This window comes from Paramisgurnus dabryanus, chromosome 5, assembly GCF_030506205.2.
Source record: "Paramisgurnus dabryanus chromosome 5, PD_genome_1.1, whole genome shotgun sequence".
Taxonomy (NCBI): domain Eukaryota; kingdom Metazoa; phylum Chordata; class Actinopteri; order Cypriniformes; family Cobitidae; genus Paramisgurnus; species Paramisgurnus dabryanus.
The window spans coordinates 7,086,623-7,107,904 of record NC_133341.1 but is presented as its reverse complement, the minus strand read 5'-3'; the positions used below and the strand labels follow the sequence as shown (position 1 = coordinate 7,107,904).

Below are 21,282 nucleotides of genomic sequence, written 5' to 3'. Positions count from 1 at the left end.
TAATTTCTTGTCTACCTCATGAAGATCCAGTTATGAACGAACAAGCACTGATGTAAAATGCATTGTTCATATATGGAATATAGTAGGTCTATCTTTTATTAGTATAGTTAGGAATTTTAGATTTGTGTCAACGCCTGCAAAGTATTACATTGTGTCTTTACAATGAAGTTCCCTATCTAAATAAACAACTATTTGCTAAACATATTCTTATTCTGTTGCTGCATGTATTAGTAATAACTCACACATACTTTATCTTAGTAAATGTCAGTCTAATTCATTCACACATTGTTTGAATTTCATGAGGTAAAGCAAACATTTTGGTGCTCGTGTGCATGTGTTCAGGATCATTGCGATGTGTGGGGATTACTACATCGGTGGACGGCGCTTTTCATCCCTGTCAGACCTCATTGGTTACTACAGCTATGTGTCTTGCCTGCTGAAAGGTGAAAAACTGTTGTCCCCGGTGGCTCCCCCAGAGGTAATCAGAACTTTTTAGGAAATGATGTTACAAAAACAACAGGTTATATTATGGATGACTAGTCAAGCAACTGTTTGATCACTGTGGTTAGTGAGTTTATGCAGACATTTTGTAGCTTCTTGGAAGGTTGTATTACACAGAAGCACAGGTAATTGAATGGATAAGACCCTAAAGCTTGATTTGGATAAATGCATAAATGCCTACTGTACATAAATGGAAAGTAACTTTGCACTGACCCTTGCGCACGCGTGAAAACAGACTTCAGGCTTTAGACTCTGGGCATATTGCAGGTAACTCCTACACTACGTTTACCCTAAAATGACCATTTAAATTGCACCCATTAAAAACAACAGTGCTGTCTATACTGCAGACACATTATTAATATATGAGAGTGTTAGTATGCTAACACTCGTTTTTGTAACATTCACTTCAAATAATAAATAAATTTATTGACCATTGGGGCCAGATTTACTAACAGCTTGCGCCAGCCCAAACCATAATTTTCTCGTTAAATGACGACTGTCTGAATTTACTAAAGACATGCAGTGGATAATTAGTGCTGAAAAGGTGTGGTCTAGTTATTTTTGAGACTAACCTTATTGCATCTGCATTTCTAGGAGTTTCCCTTTCAGATACAATATGTATGGGAGGAGATTATTTAAATGATTCAGACAACGCAATGTAATAATGTTTGTTTAATGTTTGGTACTTGTGTCATTATTTACCACCGAAATTAAGCATGTCTTAAATCAGTTTGCACTTGAAATAGCAGCAATTGTTGCTTATAAAAGAGGCTTTACAGAGATCAGAGGGAGCATTGTACAATGCAGAGAATTTTTTAATACGTAACAATTTATGTGGAATGCCAAAGGAACATATTATTTAAAAATATTGTTTGCCAAGCCGTGTTATTTTTTTATTTGCTGGAGGAAATTAAAGGGGGCCACTAGAAGTCATCACACAAATACCAGGTGTTTCAAAACGTCTTGTAAACCTTAATTTTTGTCCTCCAGTTTCAGTGTATCTTGGAGTTCACACCCTGAATTTTCAGTTGAGATGTCCGTGGTGCTAAACTTAAGTGCATCAGGCGTTAGTAAATCACCTGCACCAGAGGAGCATCAGATTGGACACCCTGATCTATTACATGTTTAAAACATTGGCTTCTACACCCCTAAAAGGGAGTGGGGCTGACTATCAGCTGTAAGGGTTGTGTCTACTAACAAATATCGTTGCCTGTGTTGCGTATGTGTGGTGGGGGTCTATCCAGATTCTATTGGGGTAGGGGCGTGTTTGTTTCTGTGATTTTAAATGTCAACATTGGCTTTCAGAGATCATGTACCCCACCTTTTAAGTGCATTTGCCATAGTTTTTCATATTAGAATATTTAAGAATTGCTAAGGAGCAAGATTTGATTTTAGCAAGGTTTGACCAATAATATGGGTAATTCTCTAAGTTGCTATAACCTGTCAATGTTTTTGCAGCCAGTGGAGGACAGGAGACGTGTGAGGGCCATACTTCCATACACCAAAGTGCCAGATACTGATGAGATCAGGTACAGACTCTCCAACAAAGTCACTCTAGATCATTTCAATTTATTATTATACTCCATTTAGCAAAAAGGTGTCCTGCATGTTTGATTTGTTATTACCTAAACATGTGTAAGTATACATTTTTTAAATAATATTTTCAATTTCAGCTTAAAATGCAGAGAAAAGTAAGCCATTCTTCGGTTGAATTCCTTTGAATTTGCAAACCCTTGCATTATCCCATTGCATCAACCCTACAACCAAGTAGATGGTTAGTTACAGGGCTCTATGCTAACATTTTCCCCAAGGAGTACATGTTCTCCTAAATTAAATTTATTAGCACACAAAGAAATATAGGAGCACAGTGGGAAAAGTTGATTAATTGCTCAATTCATATGGATTAGTTTTATGATCTTTTATGAACTTTTTCCGAAGCATCAAAGGTGGTAGTTGTGTAGGCTCTCAATGGAGGGAAAGAAATCTCCTAATTTCATCAAAGCGTTATTCATTTGTGTTCCAAAGATGAGTGAAAGTCTTACGGGTTTAGAACGAGATGATGGAGAGCAATTTATGACAGAATTTTCTATTTTGGGTGAAGTACCTGTTTAATATCCAAATATAATTTTTAGCCTACTTCAAAATATATAAAAAGAATGAACACCTCAATTACTATTAATGAATATGATTGTGTGTTGAGCGGCTACGACTAGTGGTGTGACGGATCACAAAACTCGTGGTTCTGATCACATTACGGTTTTGAGGCACGGATCATATCATTTTTCGGATTAGCAAAAAGGGGGTGGGAAAAATATAATAATAAATAAAGTAGCCTACTTAAATATTAAATTTCAAAAACTTGTATTTATGAAATGTAATAAAGTAAAAAATATGATAATATGCTTTGGAATGTATGTTTTCCAAAGAAAAACACTGATAAAATACAAATACTTGAAAAAATACTTTTAAGTAAAAAGTAAAATACCTGTGGTCAGTGGACTTTGGCATGAACTATCAATTTACTTCTCCTTTCAGTGTTTCTTGGCAGTCTGTAAAGCGATAGCTCCGAATTCTTGTTAAATCTGTTAATACAGTCTATCGCACAACAGCTTTTTCCCATTTAGACTAATAATATCGAAATGTAACTTAATATGAATTCACAACATCATATATCAGTCAGCCTCCTGTATATAAAAACAGTTTATAAATAAATATAAATAATACATTTTACAGTAGGTCATAGGTCTGCAGCCTTCTCCCCCTACTGGACGCATAAGGAACAACAGGGTCGTAAAACTGCTTGGGGCGTATATCTACCGGCTCCAAATCTGCAGCTGCCCATATAGGTCACTCACGCACTGTGCTCCTAAATTATTTTACATGTTTGCACATAACTATTTTTAGATGCAAATGCGAGTGAAATACTTGCACTGTAGAGCCCTGAGTTAGGTTACTCACCCAAGTAGCCTGTTAGGAGGCTTCTTTTTTTCTTTGTTGTTCAGTGGCATTCATCACCCAAACCAGTTATAGCTTTGTACCATAGTTTGCAGTTTTAGTGTCTTATTTTCTGCTGTAAATGTTTATACAATTGACGATATGTTCTCTATACATATAGATTATAAAGCTGACTTATTTCGCCCCAAATGTTAGACCTTTGCAAACCACATTTAGGACATTTAAAGTTGGCATATGATTTCAGCCCATTACCTGTTATTAGCAAAAGATGATTTAGATGTTGATTAAGCATAATGTTTCCTTTGTAATCTACATGTATTTATTGTACTAAGTTAAGCAATTTTTTTCTTAAAGAAATTATTTGGAAATAAAAAAACTGTTCTGTTGTGATCTATAAAAGTATACATTTATTGTGTGTCTTAAAGTTTTCTCAAAGGAGACATGTTTATCGTTCACAATGAACTGGAGGATGGTTGGATGTGGGTTACAAATGTCCGGACAGAGGAGCAGGGCCTTATAGTGGATGATCTTGTGGAGGAGGTGGTAAGTGTCTCTGTCTAATATAATCTGAGTTATTGCTCTGTTAAGAGCTCTCTTATAAAATAGGTGGTGACAGATTTCTATGATTTCTTATGGAGCTTCGTTAATGGCTTAAATTTATTTTCAGGGACGAGAAGAAGATCCCCATGAGGGGAAAATGTAAGTTAATTTCTTATAAGTAAACGCTAACCTTTACAGTTTAAAGGTCAACAAAGGAATAGCGTTAACAATAGCAATCTACACCTTAAAACAGTAACTAATTGAAATAATATTGTGTTAAATGCTAAGTTTGTGTTGTTATTACACTTGAATTGTGGTGTAAACATTTTGTAGCCTTTGGAAAATAAGAATGTAATATGTATGTGTAATTGTATTACTCAAAATTAGTTACATAGTAACTAAATATATTTTTATAGATTTCTACTTGAGCTTAGATCGTTTTCTAGATATTAATTTGGTTCATTGTGTTGTACCTTATTCTGTCAAAATTGATTGAAATTTTTTTTTTATTGTAAAATTATGATTTTCTCCACCATTCCAAGTGGATGCCTTGTGGTATTTGTGCTCACTTAGTTTGTTTGCCATTGCATAATCAACATCTGCTAGAATCTGTGTCAAAAACTGCCCTGTAGTGCATGGAGATATCCATGAATAAGACTGGGGCCACATATTTGATCAGAGATGAATTGATGCATTTAGATGAAATCACAGTTTTGATTCAGACCTGACTCATCAGGCCCGGGGTGCTGCCTCATGTGCTCTTCCCATATACTGTCTCATTTCCTGTTTTCTACTGTATTTCCTCTTTTATCCATCATCCTAGCTGGTACCATGGGAAGATCAACAAACAAGAGGCGTACAACCTGCTAATGACAGGTACATGATTGTGACATTAACCACTGGGTATTATGTTTGTGTTGTCAGCATAAAACCCTGTTCATATTCTTCCGGTCAGATGATATTACAATGCTGTACAACAATCAAATGAAAAGAGCAGGCAATGTGTTTGTTTTTTAGGAACATCATCCTGGTGTTGTATAAGAAAAAGTTCACACAAAAATGAAAATGCAAAGTCCAAATGCCATATATATATATATATATATATATATATACAGCGGACCATTCACGCAATGTAAACAAACATGGCGGCGCGCTGAGTACACGGAATCCTAATTTTCCTCATCTACTTTGTACTTCGTGAACAACAAACAAAACAAAATAATACTTTAATAGCATTGCTAAACCTGTGATGGTTTTCTGTGACGGGAAAGAAACGTAAGCCATCAACATCTAATAATTTCCGCGAGAGGCACTCCGCTGCTTGTTCTCCAGACAGCATCAAGCTTCTCATGCTAAAACATTGACCCCAGAGGATCTTATGAAAACTTTACATTATTTTACTCAAAGTCAACGAAAATCGAGCGGGACCAAAACATTTTACACCTGATCGCTGTGAAAATGTAAAGAGACGACGTCAAATATAACCGCAGCAATGTGTTCTTAATATAACAAAGTAAGTGTTTTGGTTAATGCCATTAATGTTTATTTTTTAATCATTGTATACCACTAGTCAACTAAATAAATATAAAATGGTAAAGATGAATGCACATTTATACATTGATTTAATAGATTTATAGCATTTTGAAATAAAAAACTGTCATATATATAGACCATTAAAGGAACAGTATGTAGGATTGTGGCCAAAACTGGTATTGCAATCACAAAACGTGTGGCTAAAACTGGTACTGCAACCACACAGCTGGTGGCCAATATACCAAACGACAACATAAACATCAGTTGAGGGCTGCAACTCCACTTTTTAGATGACAATATCCTGGCCAGACCACTGTTGTGAGTGATATAAGTATTTGAAATGAAAATGATTTCTTAATGTCTAGTGACATTTCAGGGCCAATTAATGATTCATTGATATAAATTTCTTACATACTGTTCCTTTAAGACCAGGGTCCTCATTTGGCTGGATTGTTAACACATTTTTCTGTGGTGTGACAAACTGAGAACACATTTAATATCAAACTTCAATACTTTTAGCAGTAGTGCTTTTAAAGGAAGCTATGTGAGGGAGACTGAAATTTCTGTTATTTACTGACAATTTTCCGCTCTGCTGCACCTCTTAAATCTCATGCGTGCTCACCACTGATTCTTCTGCTTCATAGTAGATGTGGCATGCCAGGGAATATGCAGAATTGAGGAAGATGTCTAAGAGCTGTTGCAGTGGGTAGATTATCAGTGAATAATAGTTTAAATTTGTATGGCTGTATAGCTTCAGAAGACTTTTTTTTTTAAGTTTAAGGCTTTAAGCATTTAAGTTTGATGTAAAGGGGAAATATCATAAAAATATGACTTTTTCCATGTTTAAGTGATATAACTGGGCCCCCATTGCTTTTAACAACCTACAAAATTTAAAAAAGATGACCCTGTAACTTATTGCGCTTTTCCATTGAATAGTATCACACAGTTTGGGTCAGGTCAGCATACTTTTAGGGTTTTTTCCAAGGGTGCAGTATGTAGTATCCGTTACTTTTTAAGTACCACCTTGGTTGGGGTTCCAAGCGACCCGAGCTGATACCAAAACGTGACACAAAAACACTGTAGATCACTGATTGGTCTGAGAGAATTGTCTCTACCAGCATCATCACTATAATGTAAAAGATTAGCTTTACCTTCGTGCTAGCTTGCGCTGTCTCGAGTAAACCTGTTGTCATCTGTGCTTTGCTGTAAGTTCCCAAACTCCCTTTTAACAATGAAAACATCCACATGTTGAGAATCTGAAACACCATACCAGTTTTTTCCAGACTTGCAGTTTCTGGCAGCACATTCGCGACACGCACGTCCGCATATATGCTTAAAGGCCGTTTCACACGGTACGCGGCAACCGCGAGTGTTTAGTTCTTTTTCAATAGGAGACGTGCGGAAAGCGGCGAAACGACGGCGGTTACAGAGGTGACGCGGAGTTGGGCCACACGCCTTCCTCGTGCACCCAAAATCCTATTCCTTCCCCGGACATGGTACTTTATGACAGGCGCCGTTGAAGATAAACATATTTGCACTAAATGCTGCACAAAACGCTTCCAATACAAGAGAAAAGCTGAAGCCGCGCGGCGATTTTGCCGCTTACCGCGTACCGTGTGAAACGGCCATAAATGCAACTTAAATGAGGCTCAGTGGAGTGCGTCGACTGACACCACTGGTGTTTGTACAAAAACTGTCAGGTAAAACAAAATGTAAAAAAATAGGTCATTGAAATTTGGCTCCCCTTGTGATGTGAAGGGAATGTTATAATAATAATAATAATAATACAGCAGCTTAATCTGCACTATCCAACCACGGCACTGCCATTAAGTGCAGAGATCAGCTCATTTACATTTAAAGGAAACAAGACATCTTTGCTCACACCTACAAGTGGCAATTTTAGCATGCTATTTTGCTATGCTATATTCTTTCTTTTTCACACATTTAAACAGTTTTTATTAAAATCACATTTATTTTCTTTTAATTGATATTTTAAATTCATGTATCTAAGATTTTTTTGTTTCTCATTTCTATGTAAAGCACTTTGAATGACCTCTGTGTATGAAATGTGCTACCAAAGATTTATTTTACATCTTAATAAAAAAAGTCTTGTGAAATGTCCCCTTTAAGTTATTGAGGTTTCTTTTTTGAGCTTTACAGTCTTGGTCATTATGATTCACAATTTTATGAAAAAGAAAATGTCTATCATTCTTAAATTTTCCAGCAGCATAAAGGTTTAGCGTGACGTAAGGATAAGTAAAAAATGGCACAAGTTTCATTTTTTGAAATGTATTATTTATATTATTTATACATTACGAAGCACTTTGGAGTTACTTGTCATGTGACCTCATTGAGACTTAAACGAGGCAGATGACACACTATAAATGTTGTTTAATATCGATTTTCCTTTTGCTCTCTACAGTTGGCCAGGTATGCAGCTTTCTGGTCAGGCCATCAGACAACACGCCAGGGGATTACTCACTATTTTTCCGCACCAATGAGAACATCCAAAGGTTTAAGATCAGCCCGACTCCCAACAACCAGTATATGATGGGAGGACGGTACTATAACAGGTACAATTGCAGAAAGCGCTTTGAAGATATATGAAAGCTTCTCCTGTGCCTTTTCATAACAGGCTTCATTTGGTATGTTAAATCTAGAAGTGTTTGCTCTGAGCTTTAATTTTTTTTTTTATTCCACGTGGCTGTTAAATGATTTATTCTGATTTGGTTGAGAAATGTTCCACAGGTATGCATTATTTTTCAATAAACGCACACCTGACCTTGTTAAATTCCTTAAAATAACCACCAGAGCAATGTCTTGGCAATGTCTGGGATAACAGTGGTATAAGCGGATTAATTTGAAAATAATGCACACTCTGCTTCACATCGTGCCCCATTACCACCTTGGGCGTGCATTATTTTTGAATAATTCAACGGCCCTCATCAATTAGTCCTTACATATTATACTGTGATACTGACGACCGAAAACTAAAACTTTTGCCATTTGCAAAATTGCCATGTTATTCAAAAGCACTAAACTCACAAATGACATGAATGACTTTAAATCCCGGTCTATTTGTGTGCCACAGCGCTGGTTAGAATGTAATATTATTTTGTTTTAACAACAATAATGAAAATCTAGATTTACCCAGAGCGGATTTGTCTAACAGCTTTGCCTGAATGCTTTTCCTGGCAGTGTTGATGAAATTATCGAACATTACCGAAAAGAGCAGATTGTGGAAGGCTACACGCTGAAAGATCCTGTCTCGGTCCAGGTAAAGAAAAGGCTGAGATATTATTAAAGATGTGAATAGCAACAATGATACTAACATTTATTTGTTCTTCAGCAACAGGAACAAGTCCTCTCCGACCTGGTTGACGGCAAAGAAATCTATAACACTATTCGACGGAAAACAAAAGATGCTTTCTATAAAAACATTGTGAAGAAAGGGTATCTTCTCTTCAACAAAGGTACTGCAGGCAAAAGTAAAACTAATTCCACAAATTATTAATTGACTGATAGTCTGCACAGTAAATGTGTTTGTAAGGCATGATCGCTCGCACTCAGTGCAGATGATCACAGGAGGATGTGGGTAACCTGTAGCGCACGTAAGCCCGGTGTGTCTGTGGTTTTCAGAGAAGCTTTGATCACCTCGGGAACCACACAGCAGGGCTCTTCACAGACAGATCACGAATGAGCTAAGCAGAACAAAAAAGCGAAGCGTTTACTTGAAATGGGTTTTCTGCATAAGCTGTCTTGCTCAATGTCTGTTCCTACCAGTGACTGTGCTTAAGAGATTTGGTAGGTTGTACGCCACGATCAAAGGGAGAAGTGACGTTCTGGGTATTCAAATGAATTTGGCGTAGCTTTGACACGTTTTCGTGTTAATATTCGAATGCTGTATTCAGTAAGTCTTGAAAAAATGTGTTGTTCTCTTGTGGTTTGGCTTAAACCAAATTCTCTGAAGTTTTAAGGGTGTGCACACCAAGCTTTTAAAACGCGACTGACAGCTTTCTTCAGCTGAGCGCTTTTGGTTGCTGTGATACTTCTGCTTTGTATCAGTCATTGTCCAATGCACCGGTTGGTTTTTGTGTTATTGTCCCGCCCCTCCTCCACTGTGATTGGAGACGAGCCAAGCTTTTCACCCAAAGTTGAACATTTTTCAACTCTCAGCGATGAGCGCGGAAAAACTGCCGGACGCCGGCTTTCAGTGCGAAAAAAACGCCAGCTTCTGCCGTACACCGACTTCCAGTGTAAAAGCTTTGGTGTGCACGCCCCCTTAAAGATTGAGACAGATGTCTTGCTTTCTTTATCTCACACACATGTGCAGGTAAGGGGAAACGCTGGAAGAACTTGTACTTCATTCTGGAGGGGAACGACGCTCAGCTCATTTATTTTGAGAGTGAGAAAAGAGCCACCAAGCCCAAAGGATTAATTGACTTGAGTGTGTGTTCTGTGTATGGTGTTCATGACAGTTTGTTTGGCAGGTAAGCAGTTGTAGTGCATTGGCATATACGTCACAAATATGTTTAAATAGGAAAAATACTGATGTAACATATTAAACACATCTAACTGCTATTTTGTATGCGCAGGCCAAACTGTTTCCAGATTGTGGTTCAGCACTTTAGTGAAGAGCAGTACATTTTCTACTTTGCCGGGGAAACACCTGAGCAGGCCCAGGTACACTGCTGGTTTTATTTACATGGCACTCAAATCTTATTTATGTTCTGAAATGAATGGTTTTCTTGAATGTTATGAAATCAGGTCCAGTCATTCAGACTTTATCTACAGTCACTGTCATGCCAAGAACATGTCATTCACTACAACCTAATTGCAGAAGATGGGACAATGACATACTTTGCTTCTAATTGTGTTTATCTTTGGAAATACTGTATTTTGCACATTCCCTCAAATTCTGTGCTTTATTGCTCACTCTTCTTCACATTCAATATTTGCTGTATAAGTCTATGTAGTTCACTGTGTCTGGGAAATAATGAATGATATAGGCCAGGAGTGGCGAACGTCGGTCCTGGAGAGCCGCAGTCCTGCAGAATTTAGCTCCAGCTCTAATCAAACACACCTGAACAGGCTAATTAAGGTCTAAAGAGTTACTAGAAAGCTACAGGCAGGTGAGGGTTAATCCGGGTTGGTGCTAAAATAAAATCTGCAGGACTATGGCTCTCCAGGACTGAAGTTCACCTACAAATATCACCTTTGTGGCCTGACTGAACGTATTCATCTTTAGACAAACCATGTGTCCTGCATTCACAGGATTGGATGAAATGCTTGCAGACATTCTGCAATAACCTTAGGAAACCCATACAGACAACATCCAACAAGCGTTTGCGTCAGGTAAGAGATGCCAACCGCCTGGTCTGAATTCTCACTATTTTATACATTTGAAGCTGTTGTCCTGCTGTAATTGTGAATCGAGTTGCTTGAAATGCTCTGTGAGAAAAGGCCACAGCTGAACCATCTCTGTGTTGGTGAGCTTGGGGATGTAAACCTCATTAACACCACCGTATCCCTGATCTGGACTACATCTAAAAAGAACACAGAGATATTTTTAGAAATTACATTTCATTGCTTAAATGACATAGTTCTTTATACAACACAGATTATTTCAAAATAAGCTTCACGGTAATACACAAGAACGATGCAAACTTTATCTTCTCTGGCCAAAATCATTGCAAAGCATAGCCAAATCTGTAATCTCCGTGTGCCGTTTCCTCCTATTAGGTGAGCAGTTTAGTCCTGTATGTCGAGGAGGCCCACAAACTTCCCATCAAGCACTTCACCAACCCATACTGCAACATATCACTGAACAGCGTGCAGGTGGCCAAAACTCACCCTAGAGAGGGACAGAACCCAGTGTTTACTGAGGAGTTCATATTTGAGTGAGTTTTGTTATGCATCTTATATTTGGAGAATGTTTGTAAGATACATATAATGATTGAAGTGCTGATGCTTTTCTCTCTCACAGTGATCTGTCAAGCGACATCAACAGATTTGAAATCAGCTTAAGTAACAAGACCAAAAAGAGCAAAGAAAGTGATATCTGTGAGTATCGTTTGTTAGGTTTTTGTTTCTGAAAGCAGGTTACCCAGTGGGTATTTTATGTAGGTTACTACTTTTGTAAAACATTATCTATTGTTTGTCTTCAGAATAGTACACTATAAAATTCTCTCTGTAGTATACTACTTCAGTTCCTTGCACAAGTGTGCCATCTGCTGGTGGTGTTTGGAAAGATTGATTATAAGAGTATTTTGTATCTTTGTTCAGTGTTCATGCGCTGCCAGCTGAGCAAGCTGCAGAAGGGCCAGATGATAGATGAGTGGTTTCCTCTGAGCTCCTATGTGCCTCTGAAGGGAACTGAGCCAGGCTCACTTCGTGTGAGAGCACGCTACTCCATGGAGAAGATCATGCCGGAAGAAGAGTACAGCGAATTCAAAGAGGTGATATGAAGGAAAATATTTACAAAATATTTGGATAAAATGCTTTTGTCCAAAGCGATTTACAAGTGCATTTAAGGTATCATTTTTAAATTGGTATGTGTGTTCTTTGGGAATCGAACCCACAAGCTTTGCGTTGATAATGTTATGCTCTATCCATTTGTAATATAGCAACACTACGTAAAAACATAGTGTTAACAAAATGAGAATGAGGTGATTCATTTGTAAATAGTTTATTTATTTTAAATGTGTATCATTTATGTATTCCTTAGTCATTTAACTTAGCCCTTGAAATAAGTCACCGTTCTGTGCCTTTATGATTTAAACACTTTGTTAAATTTCAGTTGATAGCAGACATATGTCCCAGCTTAGCTGATACCTCTGAAATGTTAAATTTGCCTTTATGTTAACCGTAATGCATTGTTTGTCAATTCCCAGCTCATCCTGCAGAAAGACTTTCATGTGATCTATGGTTTGGCTCATGTGTGCGGACAGGACCGTACCCTGCTGGCCAGCATCTTACTCCGGATATTCAGGCATGAGCAAGCTGAAGCTCCGTTACTGAGGACGCTTAACGACAGAGAAATTAATATGGAGGGTAGGACACACTCAGTTTATTATTCACAGTGCTGTATTTATCAGCAAACATGTCACAGCTGCATTGAGGCTGGACAGTATGCTTGGTTCATCATGTTTTATCAGTGGGCACCGTGAAAAGCAAAGCCTTTGCAGTTTTGTTTGTGCCTTTGCTCACTTCTTTAAAAAAAGTAAATTATTTAGCTGATAGACTTGGAAAATTGATTTATTTGAGTAGTCTGTGTCAAAAAAAAGTTCAAAATTTGCAGCTGAGTAGGGCTGTCATGGTAAAGAATTTATGAGTCCTGTTAATGTGAAAGCTTAGCTTTTTAATATTTATTAGGTTGTATAACCTCACGCTCTTGAAAGGTTATAAAGCCATGTTAGCATGAGCTAATTAATATTCATAAGTTAAGTCTTTAATAAAGTCAGATAGTTCAAGCTAACATAACTCGCTGTTTTTGCTTAACTTATGTTAATATTGAGTATCTATAAAGTATTATTATATCCAAAGTCTTTAGTTCTATTAGATTTATAAAAGGCAGATCAGCTGTACCAATTGTTTCCGAATAAGCTCGGCATCTACCACGGGCGGAGCGAGTCACAAGCAAGCAACGAACACAAAAAATAATCCCACTACATGGGGATAACTTATGATTCACTACATGTTTGTGTCGTTTACATTATATGCACGTGCCGATTGCCAACAAAACACAGACATTTAATGCAGTTTTACATAGCATTGATTTCATGTCAGCTCTTGGTTTGATGTGTGCATGCGCTATTCCCGTTAAAGTGCCCATAGGACTTCCACTGTACTTCCTGCACTAAATTAAGCAAGATTGTTACGTATAATTCTTTCATGTTCAAAAAATCGTTTTTGAAAATTGTACGAACCCTGACGTGGATCCAGCACAGAAATTCTCTGTCATACTGCATGCAACTGCTTTTTTGACACTTTGCCTATGTACACTTAGCGTTGTTACACAAGTTTGACACTGGGAGAATGAATGGGACATGTTTTTATATTAAATCTGTTGATGTATCTTTCGCGCTCTCTGACGGGCATGATGGGCATTTAATAACTTGACATGTTTAATCTGAGTGATTTCTGAAGTTATTTACGCCCGCCAGTTGTGTACGAACATTGCTTTGTCCCGCTATTTTGTATGGAAGTCTATGGGAAGTCTAGTTTGTTTCCTCCCAAAACTGGGCGTAAACCTGTTCAGAGACATTCTATGACGTTGAAACATTTGTGTGTATCAGAGTAACACTCTTCTAAAGCAATAAACCGTGTGAAGCCATGATTTGCACTGAACAACCACTATTAGATGTTTTAAACTCAAGCAGCTCAACCAATTATTAGTATACCTTTTATAATATTTTTTTGTGCATTACTTTAACTTTTTTTGGAATATTAAGACAATGAAATCTTATAAAGGTTGTACTTGCTATTTTATTGTCGTTACATAGTGAGTGACATAAAATGGTCTTAAAATGCCAATAATATCAACTATTGCCTTTATTTCTGGGGCAATTGTATGAAAATTAGCTATCCTGACAGGCCTAACCAAGGTTGCTACGCTACTATTTATAACCAAAAAGCTTGACTGACAGTTTTCTGAGGTGGTACTAAAGTATCAATTTGTTTGATATTCCTAGTTTAAAGCCGACCTATAGCTGTTTTGTTCTGGTGTTGCAGATGAAGCGACGACGCTGTTTCGTGCCACTACTCTTGCCAGTACTTTGATGGAGCAATACATGAAGGCCACAGCAACACCTTTCGTCCATCATGCCCTCAAGGAGAGCATACTGAAGATCATGGAGAGCAAGCAGTCCTGTGAGGTAATGTAACGAAACATGCCATATGGGTTTATATGTTGTTACTGGCTTAATTTTCTGTTGAGCATCTCAAGCTTTGCGCTATCACAGAACATTTGGAGCATTCCCTGCAAAAACTCTTTACTGTAATATGCACCTTATAAAAAAAACTAAATGCATTACGCTAAGCATACTGGAGGAAAAATGTGTTTTAATTTTCAATTGACTTCATTAGGTTTCAGTTGGATAGTTGATTAATAGACTGTATGATCTCCATATTCTTGGCCATCATGTCAAGTCATCTTTGGTCTCTTTTTACAGCTGAATCCATCTAAACTGGAAAAGAATGAGGATGTTAATATGAATCTAGCTCACTTGCTCATTATCCTGTCTGAGCTGGTGGAAAAGATCTTTATGGCTGCTGAGATTTTGCCTCCGTAAGTACAACAGCACATTGTTCAATGAACACTGCAGTCTGATAGCAGTGCTATCTGACCAAATGGTCTATTTCTGGTTTTCCCGAGCTGTTCATATGGCATTGCGTGTCTTACAGTGTTTATGCATACCATATTTTTCGAACTGTAAGTCACAATTTTTCATAGTTTTGCGGGTCCTGGAACTGAAGTTCAGGTCTGATTTATACAACAAAATTATTTCATATGAACCAAGAAAAACCATTTCCCTCTTGAGTCCGCTATATGCTGCTCCTGTATTTATTTAATTAAATGGATTCAGTGATGTGGCATGACTTCGGGACCTTTTTGAACTTGATTGGCTTGTAGTGTTAATTTAGCCTATTCAGCCTCTCAGGTATGTTCTGTATGCTATTGTGTATCGTGTAAATAACTTTTTATGTTACTTGTTAACATGTACGGACATCTATTCAGCCTGCTGTTTTGTGCTATTGTTTAGTTGAATAACTTGCATTTCCAGATTAAATGTCTGTTCTTCGGCTTGGATTTTGTGAAATCATTTTCGAAACAAACGCGACATAGTCTAGTGTGACTTATATATGTTTTTCCCCTTCAAAACACATTTTTCACTGATGCGATTTATACTCCGGAGCGAATTATAGTCCGGAAAATACAGTATCTGTCTATATAATTCTAAATTACTTGTACACACCATTACTTTGCAGTAAAACAGTTTATATAACCTTGTCGGCAGGAATACATGATTCATATGGCAAGCGTTGATCAAAAGCTCAATTATCTCTTTTCTAGGACCCTGAGGTACATTTACGGCTGTCTGCAGCGGTCTGTGCAGCAGAAATGGCCCAACACTACAATGAAGACCCGGGTTGTTAGGTAAGGCGTTGTCAAGCTTGCATTTGCATATGTTTACTAAGGAACATATTGCAGAGTGCCAAAATCTGTTAATCTCTCTTCTCTAGTGGTTTTGTCTTCCTGAGGCTCATCTGTCCTGCCATTCTTAACCCCAGGATGTTCAACATCATCGCTGGTGAGTGCACAGGCTTTTTCTTATAGGTTCAACCCATTTAGGTCAAGTACCGACTGTACATTACAATATATAATATTTCACATCAATTTTCTATTTTGTACATGCAAGAGCCTGACATAATAGCACTTAATGGATGAAATATGTTGTATTTAGGGATGTAAACAGTTAATCAATTATCAGTTAATTGTCGACAAGAATTTACTCGATTAAATTAAATTAATTGTTGGTTAATTAAACAACGCCGGCGACAAGATTCCGGCAGGCTGCGAGATTCCCGACACAAACTTGAGGCGGCAAAAAAAAGAAACCAAACATGAGGCGGTCAAAACAGAGTGGAGTTTGGGAGCATTTCAAATTAATAAATGATGACAAAGATGCCCAATGTAAACTCTGTGGTACTACGATGAAGTACAACAGCTCTAGTTCGCTAAGATACCACTTTCATAACATGGATACAGCTGTATGTATTAACTGCTGTGGTGGAATGGCGAGTATGTAATCACAGGAAAGCAGAGGGCATTACAGGGTGGGTCAGAAATAATTTTCTAAATTAATTTAAGTTTTGTTTGCTGCTTTAAAACAAATTTCTTTTCATATAATTGGTCTCATAATTGTAATGGATGTTTTGTTGATAGGTTTTGTGAATATAAATGAATAAGAATTTTAAAAGCTTCACCATGCATCTCATTGATGCGTAACAAATACACCACCATGCTACCGAATGCCAAAACATAGTGAGTATCACTTACTTTTCAAAAACCAGCCTTGCAGTGCCCAGAAATTAAATTTACATGTGCATTCAGAGCAAATTTAACATCTTATTTGATTTTGGTGTGATTATGGCTTTTAAAAATCAACGTCATATTAATTTTTAATAGACTATTTTAGCCGGTCACGTTTTTTGACAGAGGACGTGCGTAAGGGAACACACAAGCACAGACAACAGCGACAGGTAAAGGAAAAGATCATCAATAAGAACTCTGAACAATGAACTATAAGAAACATAACAGCATGAAATGGCTGAAGAGGATCTCCCAACATTAAAGCAAGAAGCGTTTATGTAGGCTAAAGCTATACATCACCTCTTTTGTCCATGCGTTATTACGCTCCAAAGTAATAACGCATAGCTGGTACTACTTGTACGATTTAAATCGCTCCGCGCCAATAAAGATTACTGTTTGGCGCCATCTTGTGACAAACACTGGACAACCACAACATTTTGACATTAATTTTAACATGTACGGAACAAAACAAAACATTTAAATAGTGGATAGAAGAAGGAACAACGACAAGACACAGAAAGCTTACTGAGACTGAACTTGACAAAATAGAGCATGACAGCTACGAAGCCAACACACAAAAAAATACAGAATGGGCATTAAAACTTCTCAAAGACTGGCTTAAAGAGAAAAAAATTGAGACAGACAAGTATGAAGCAGAGGATCTTAATAAGGTATTACGGTCATTTTATGCATCTGTGCAAAGTTTCGCGGAAGGATAAAAATTTTAATTTAAAACAAATATGCCAATAAAATGTTTCAAATTCATATTCAGTCCAGTTTTTTTTTGTTATGTGGCAAGTAGCCGTGTAATAAGCGGGATAATGTCCCCGCTTCGCGTCGGGTCCTGATCACACTGTCGGGGCTTATTTCCCAATAACTACCGGCTGCCTCTACATTATCCCTTACATAATCCACACTCATTTTAAAAACAGAATTCCAAAAATATGTATCATATATTTGTATAATGAGTTTTCACCACATAAATGCCCATTAGAGTAAACTATTTAATGAGAAGTAGATAATTTTCAACATGAAATGCAAAATGTATCATTCTCATCATCAAATGTGCGGTGAAACAATTACTTAATCGCCAAAAGCCTCAGTTACAGCTGTCAATTTGTGCTCAATTCTGTGTGTTTCGGCAGTGTGTTTCAGTCACCAGATACAGTGGTGAATCAGAGATTTTAAAATTGATAAGTTGACGTGTTTTTTAGCCATACACTTTAGCCATTTTTTTACTAACAACATAACTCCCATAATTGTTAGTTATCTACATTATATTATTTAGTTTTGGATATTTAAAATTGACCATGCAGCTGCTTCACAGAAAGTTCTAAAACTTCAATTTAAAATCTATTAATCAACAAGAATATTCACAATTACAATATCAAGGTGAATAATATTCATTTATGATTTTTGTCATAACCAACCGGGCAACCTTAATAGGAATCTATTGCAAAATATTATAATGTCATAACTTCCACTTTGGCTTTGCATGTCTCAGTGGTTACTCACTCCACAAATTAAGAAGTTGCAATAGATCTAGCATGAACATCATAAACATATAAGTGGTCAATTATTGAATAAAAAGTGACAGAACCTTTAAAATAATGTAGTTAGGGGAGATTAAATAATTATCTGATATACCATGCAATACTTTATATAAAACAAAGCAATTGGTGCCCTCTGCAGGTTGAGATTTCAAATCATCCATGTGATATAATTCTCACTTTAAAAAGTAATTATTTAAAAGTAGTAGGTAATGCATTTCATTTGTGAATTTAAAATTGAATAAAACCTTAAATTAAACTGAAAATATTTAATCATCAAAATTACAGATTGCCTACCAATATTAACATAAGTGACCGCTCTATATATAAATGATACATAGGCTACTCTAGATAAAGAAATGGACTAACAATACGTTTTTTTTATATGCCATCTCGTAAAACAGACAATTTTATGAAAAAAAAATGTAGTACATTATCGAAAGCCAAAATCGTAATTAGTTTTATTATAATTAGGATTTAATTTAACTGGATATGTGTGTTTCTTTACAGACCCTCCATCTACCACAGCAGGTCGAACACTCACCCTGGTGGCCAAGTCTGTGCAGAACTTGGCTAACCTGGTGGAGTTTGGTGCTAAGGTACTTTTTTTTCTCATGCCGTGTTATGTAGAATGAGTTACACACACATACATTACAATAGTCACTGTGAATAGTACATGACAGAGGAGTTGAGAGGATTTCATTGTGATGTATTTGTGTTGCAGGAGCCCTACATGGAAGGAGTGAATCCTTTCATCAAGAACAACAAACAAAGGATGATCATGTTTCTGGATGAGCTGGGGGTAAACGGCCCTACATCCATTTTTCGTGCCAGCATGCATTTGCCTACAGCACGGTTAAGTTGTCTGAAAAAAAATTTTCTCCCCCCAGAATGTTCCTGATCTTCCAGAATCGACTGAGCACTTTAGGACTGATTTGTCCCGTGACCTTGCTGCCCTGCATGAGATCTGTGCTACTCATTCTGATGAACTCCGCACCCTCAGCAATGAAAGGGGAGCCCAGCAGGTATGTGTGTCTGTATGTTATACGAGTTATCCACCTGCTTCTTGATGTAAATGTGGGCGCCGCCATCTTTGAGCTTTCCTGTTTATGACTTCCGGTGAGCCACTAAAGCTAATGGTAGTCCATTGCGAAGGAGACAAGTGTGCCGTTTGGACTGGTTATTTAATGTTTATTATGAAATCCACGAAGACCGACATAATTTGTGCAGTTAGGGGTTGCCATAATAGCTAATACAAACGCAGTATATATCTACAAAACATTTGCTTTTACCGTAATCCATTCACAAGAGTGTGTATGTGTCGCACATGCACTCATGATCTGTTTTCACAAATCCATCCAGTAAAACCTTTCATAGAAACTGCCAGTAAACAATAAATACAATAATTGGTAATAAACAACTAATATTATGCTGATAAAAATATGCTGATTTAGCTGATTTATTTATTCTGCTGCTATATATTATTACAAAATTGCGATTACAGTACAGAATATATACGACATAATTTGCTTAGTTAATGTTCATAATAGTTCGTAATGTGTTTTGCGCGTACTTTTGTTATGTTTTAAATGAAAAAGCAAATACTTTAAAAACTAAGCAAATAATTTTATAAGCTCATGTCTCCGCGTAGTGCGTCAGAAGCGATTGTAATAATATTTTCATATAACGAAAACAATACTCAATACATGTAGTAGTTTCATATGTTTATTATGGTTTGTTCAAATAACTTGCATTGTGTTGAATGAGAAAGATACTGCTGACTTAAGTTTAAAAAAAAAAACTAACACCAAAGGGGACAGTTGTGACATTTTAAACCAGCCCCTAAAAAGTTAAAAACACAAAGTCTTGGTAAAATCCATGTACAAATACTCGACTGATTTTCCCATTGTAAATATACTGATATGTCTCTGTGCTTTTATATTTGCGCATTGAAGACCCGTCACCTCCAATCAACAACACGAAATGATTGAATATATCTTCATATACCAAGCCAATTCCCAATTTCATCCTCACACTGGTTCATACATGGTAGGTGTAGTAAATATTAACTGTTTAAATCATGTTTTATGCGTGCTCCCACTAAACTGTTTTCTACCGACTGGCTATTAAACCGGAAGTCTCGCATCGGAAAGGAAATACGTCACATCACTTACTTCCGCATTCGAGAAAAAGGTGGATAGGCAACTGTTTATTTTTGCAACATTAACCCTGACATCCCGATGGTAATGTTTTGGCTGGATTGTGTATTATTTTGTTTATTTTATAAAGTAGCTACTTACCAAATGAATAGACATGAATTACTAATTATTGGAAATTGTTGTATTATATGGCATTCTTGTTGGTTGATATTTAATTGATTTTGCTCCGTATCTTTCTGCAGCATGTACTGAAAAAACTGCTGGCCATCACTGAGCTCCTCCAGCAGAAACAGGTGCACTATGCCATGTCCAACACCAACAGGTAGTTCCACCTCCGTCTGTCTGTTAGTTTGTCTCCGTCTCCATCGAGTAGCCAATGGGACCCCAGCATGCTCCACCCTCATCACCATGCCAACTCCTGCCCCTCCCCATATTTTCCATCACCACATTTCCTCTGTCTCATTGCCTGTGCCACGAGAACTATGCAAACTACAGCTGCAAAACAAAACGGCTGGACTCTGAAGTCTGACACCAATGACTTTTATAATCCTGCACCCAAATTGTTCGGTTTGACTGTTCTCAGTATCTTGGGTACATATCAGTCTAACAAACAGGTCGAACGAACGACCCGGAAAGTTTGCAGAAAGGTGTTTTTAAATACAGGTTGCCAAAGTGTATCTCTTTGTCTGCTTGATCTGAAACTGATCTGAACTGACACAGCTGTAGCAGTCCTTCTCTATAACTGGATAATGAGCTATAATGCTTTTTATAGTGTAATTTGTTACTGATTTTCATGGCCATGAATATGCAAAAAATGTGTTTTTCCCTCGTTCCGTTCAGTTTGAATTGTGCTGTAGACTGGATTTGTTTTTCTTTTCATTTTACCATCCTCAGAGAGTATGATTATTTTATCAGAACAAATTCTCTTGCTGGAATCATGAGTATATAA

At 37.1% G+C, this 21,282-nt stretch overlaps 1 protein-coding gene across 1 annotated transcript in view; it reads left to right on the top strand.

Moving 5' to 3' along the window:
- The window catches only part of rasa1a (RAS p21 protein activator (GTPase activating protein) 1a), a 99,048-nt gene that overhangs the window by 71,908 nt on the left and 5,858 nt on the right, over positions 1–21,282 (top strand). The window contains exons 3-25 of the mRNA XM_065263059.2: positions 343–478; positions 1,960–2,030; positions 3,882–3,999; positions 4,124–4,155; positions 4,820–4,872; positions 7,952–8,102; positions 8,728–8,806; positions 8,879–9,002; positions 9,863–10,019; positions 10,125–10,212; positions 10,804–10,884; positions 11,272–11,429; positions 11,516–11,592; positions 11,815–11,987; positions 12,423–12,582; positions 14,263–14,405; positions 14,703–14,818; positions 15,605–15,688; positions 15,775–15,842; positions 18,685–18,773; positions 18,899–18,976; positions 19,065–19,199; positions 20,576–20,655. Coding sequence (XP_065119131.1) covers positions 343–478; positions 1,960–2,030; positions 3,882–3,999; positions 4,124–4,155; positions 4,820–4,872; positions 7,952–8,102; positions 8,728–8,806; positions 8,879–9,002; positions 9,863–10,019; positions 10,125–10,212; positions 10,804–10,884; positions 11,272–11,429; positions 11,516–11,592; positions 11,815–11,987; positions 12,423–12,582; positions 14,263–14,405; positions 14,703–14,818; positions 15,605–15,688; positions 15,775–15,842; positions 18,685–18,773; positions 18,899–18,976; positions 19,065–19,199; positions 20,576–20,655 — 2,451 coding nt within the window. The remainder of the gene's footprint in view (positions 1–342; positions 479–1,959; positions 2,031–3,881; positions 4,000–4,123; positions 4,156–4,819; positions 4,873–7,951; positions 8,103–8,727; positions 8,807–8,878; positions 9,003–9,862; positions 10,020–10,124; positions 10,213–10,803; positions 10,885–11,271; positions 11,430–11,515; positions 11,593–11,814; positions 11,988–12,422; positions 12,583–14,262; positions 14,406–14,702; positions 14,819–15,604; positions 15,689–15,774; positions 15,843–18,684; positions 18,774–18,898; positions 18,977–19,064; positions 19,200–20,575; positions 20,656–21,282) is intronic.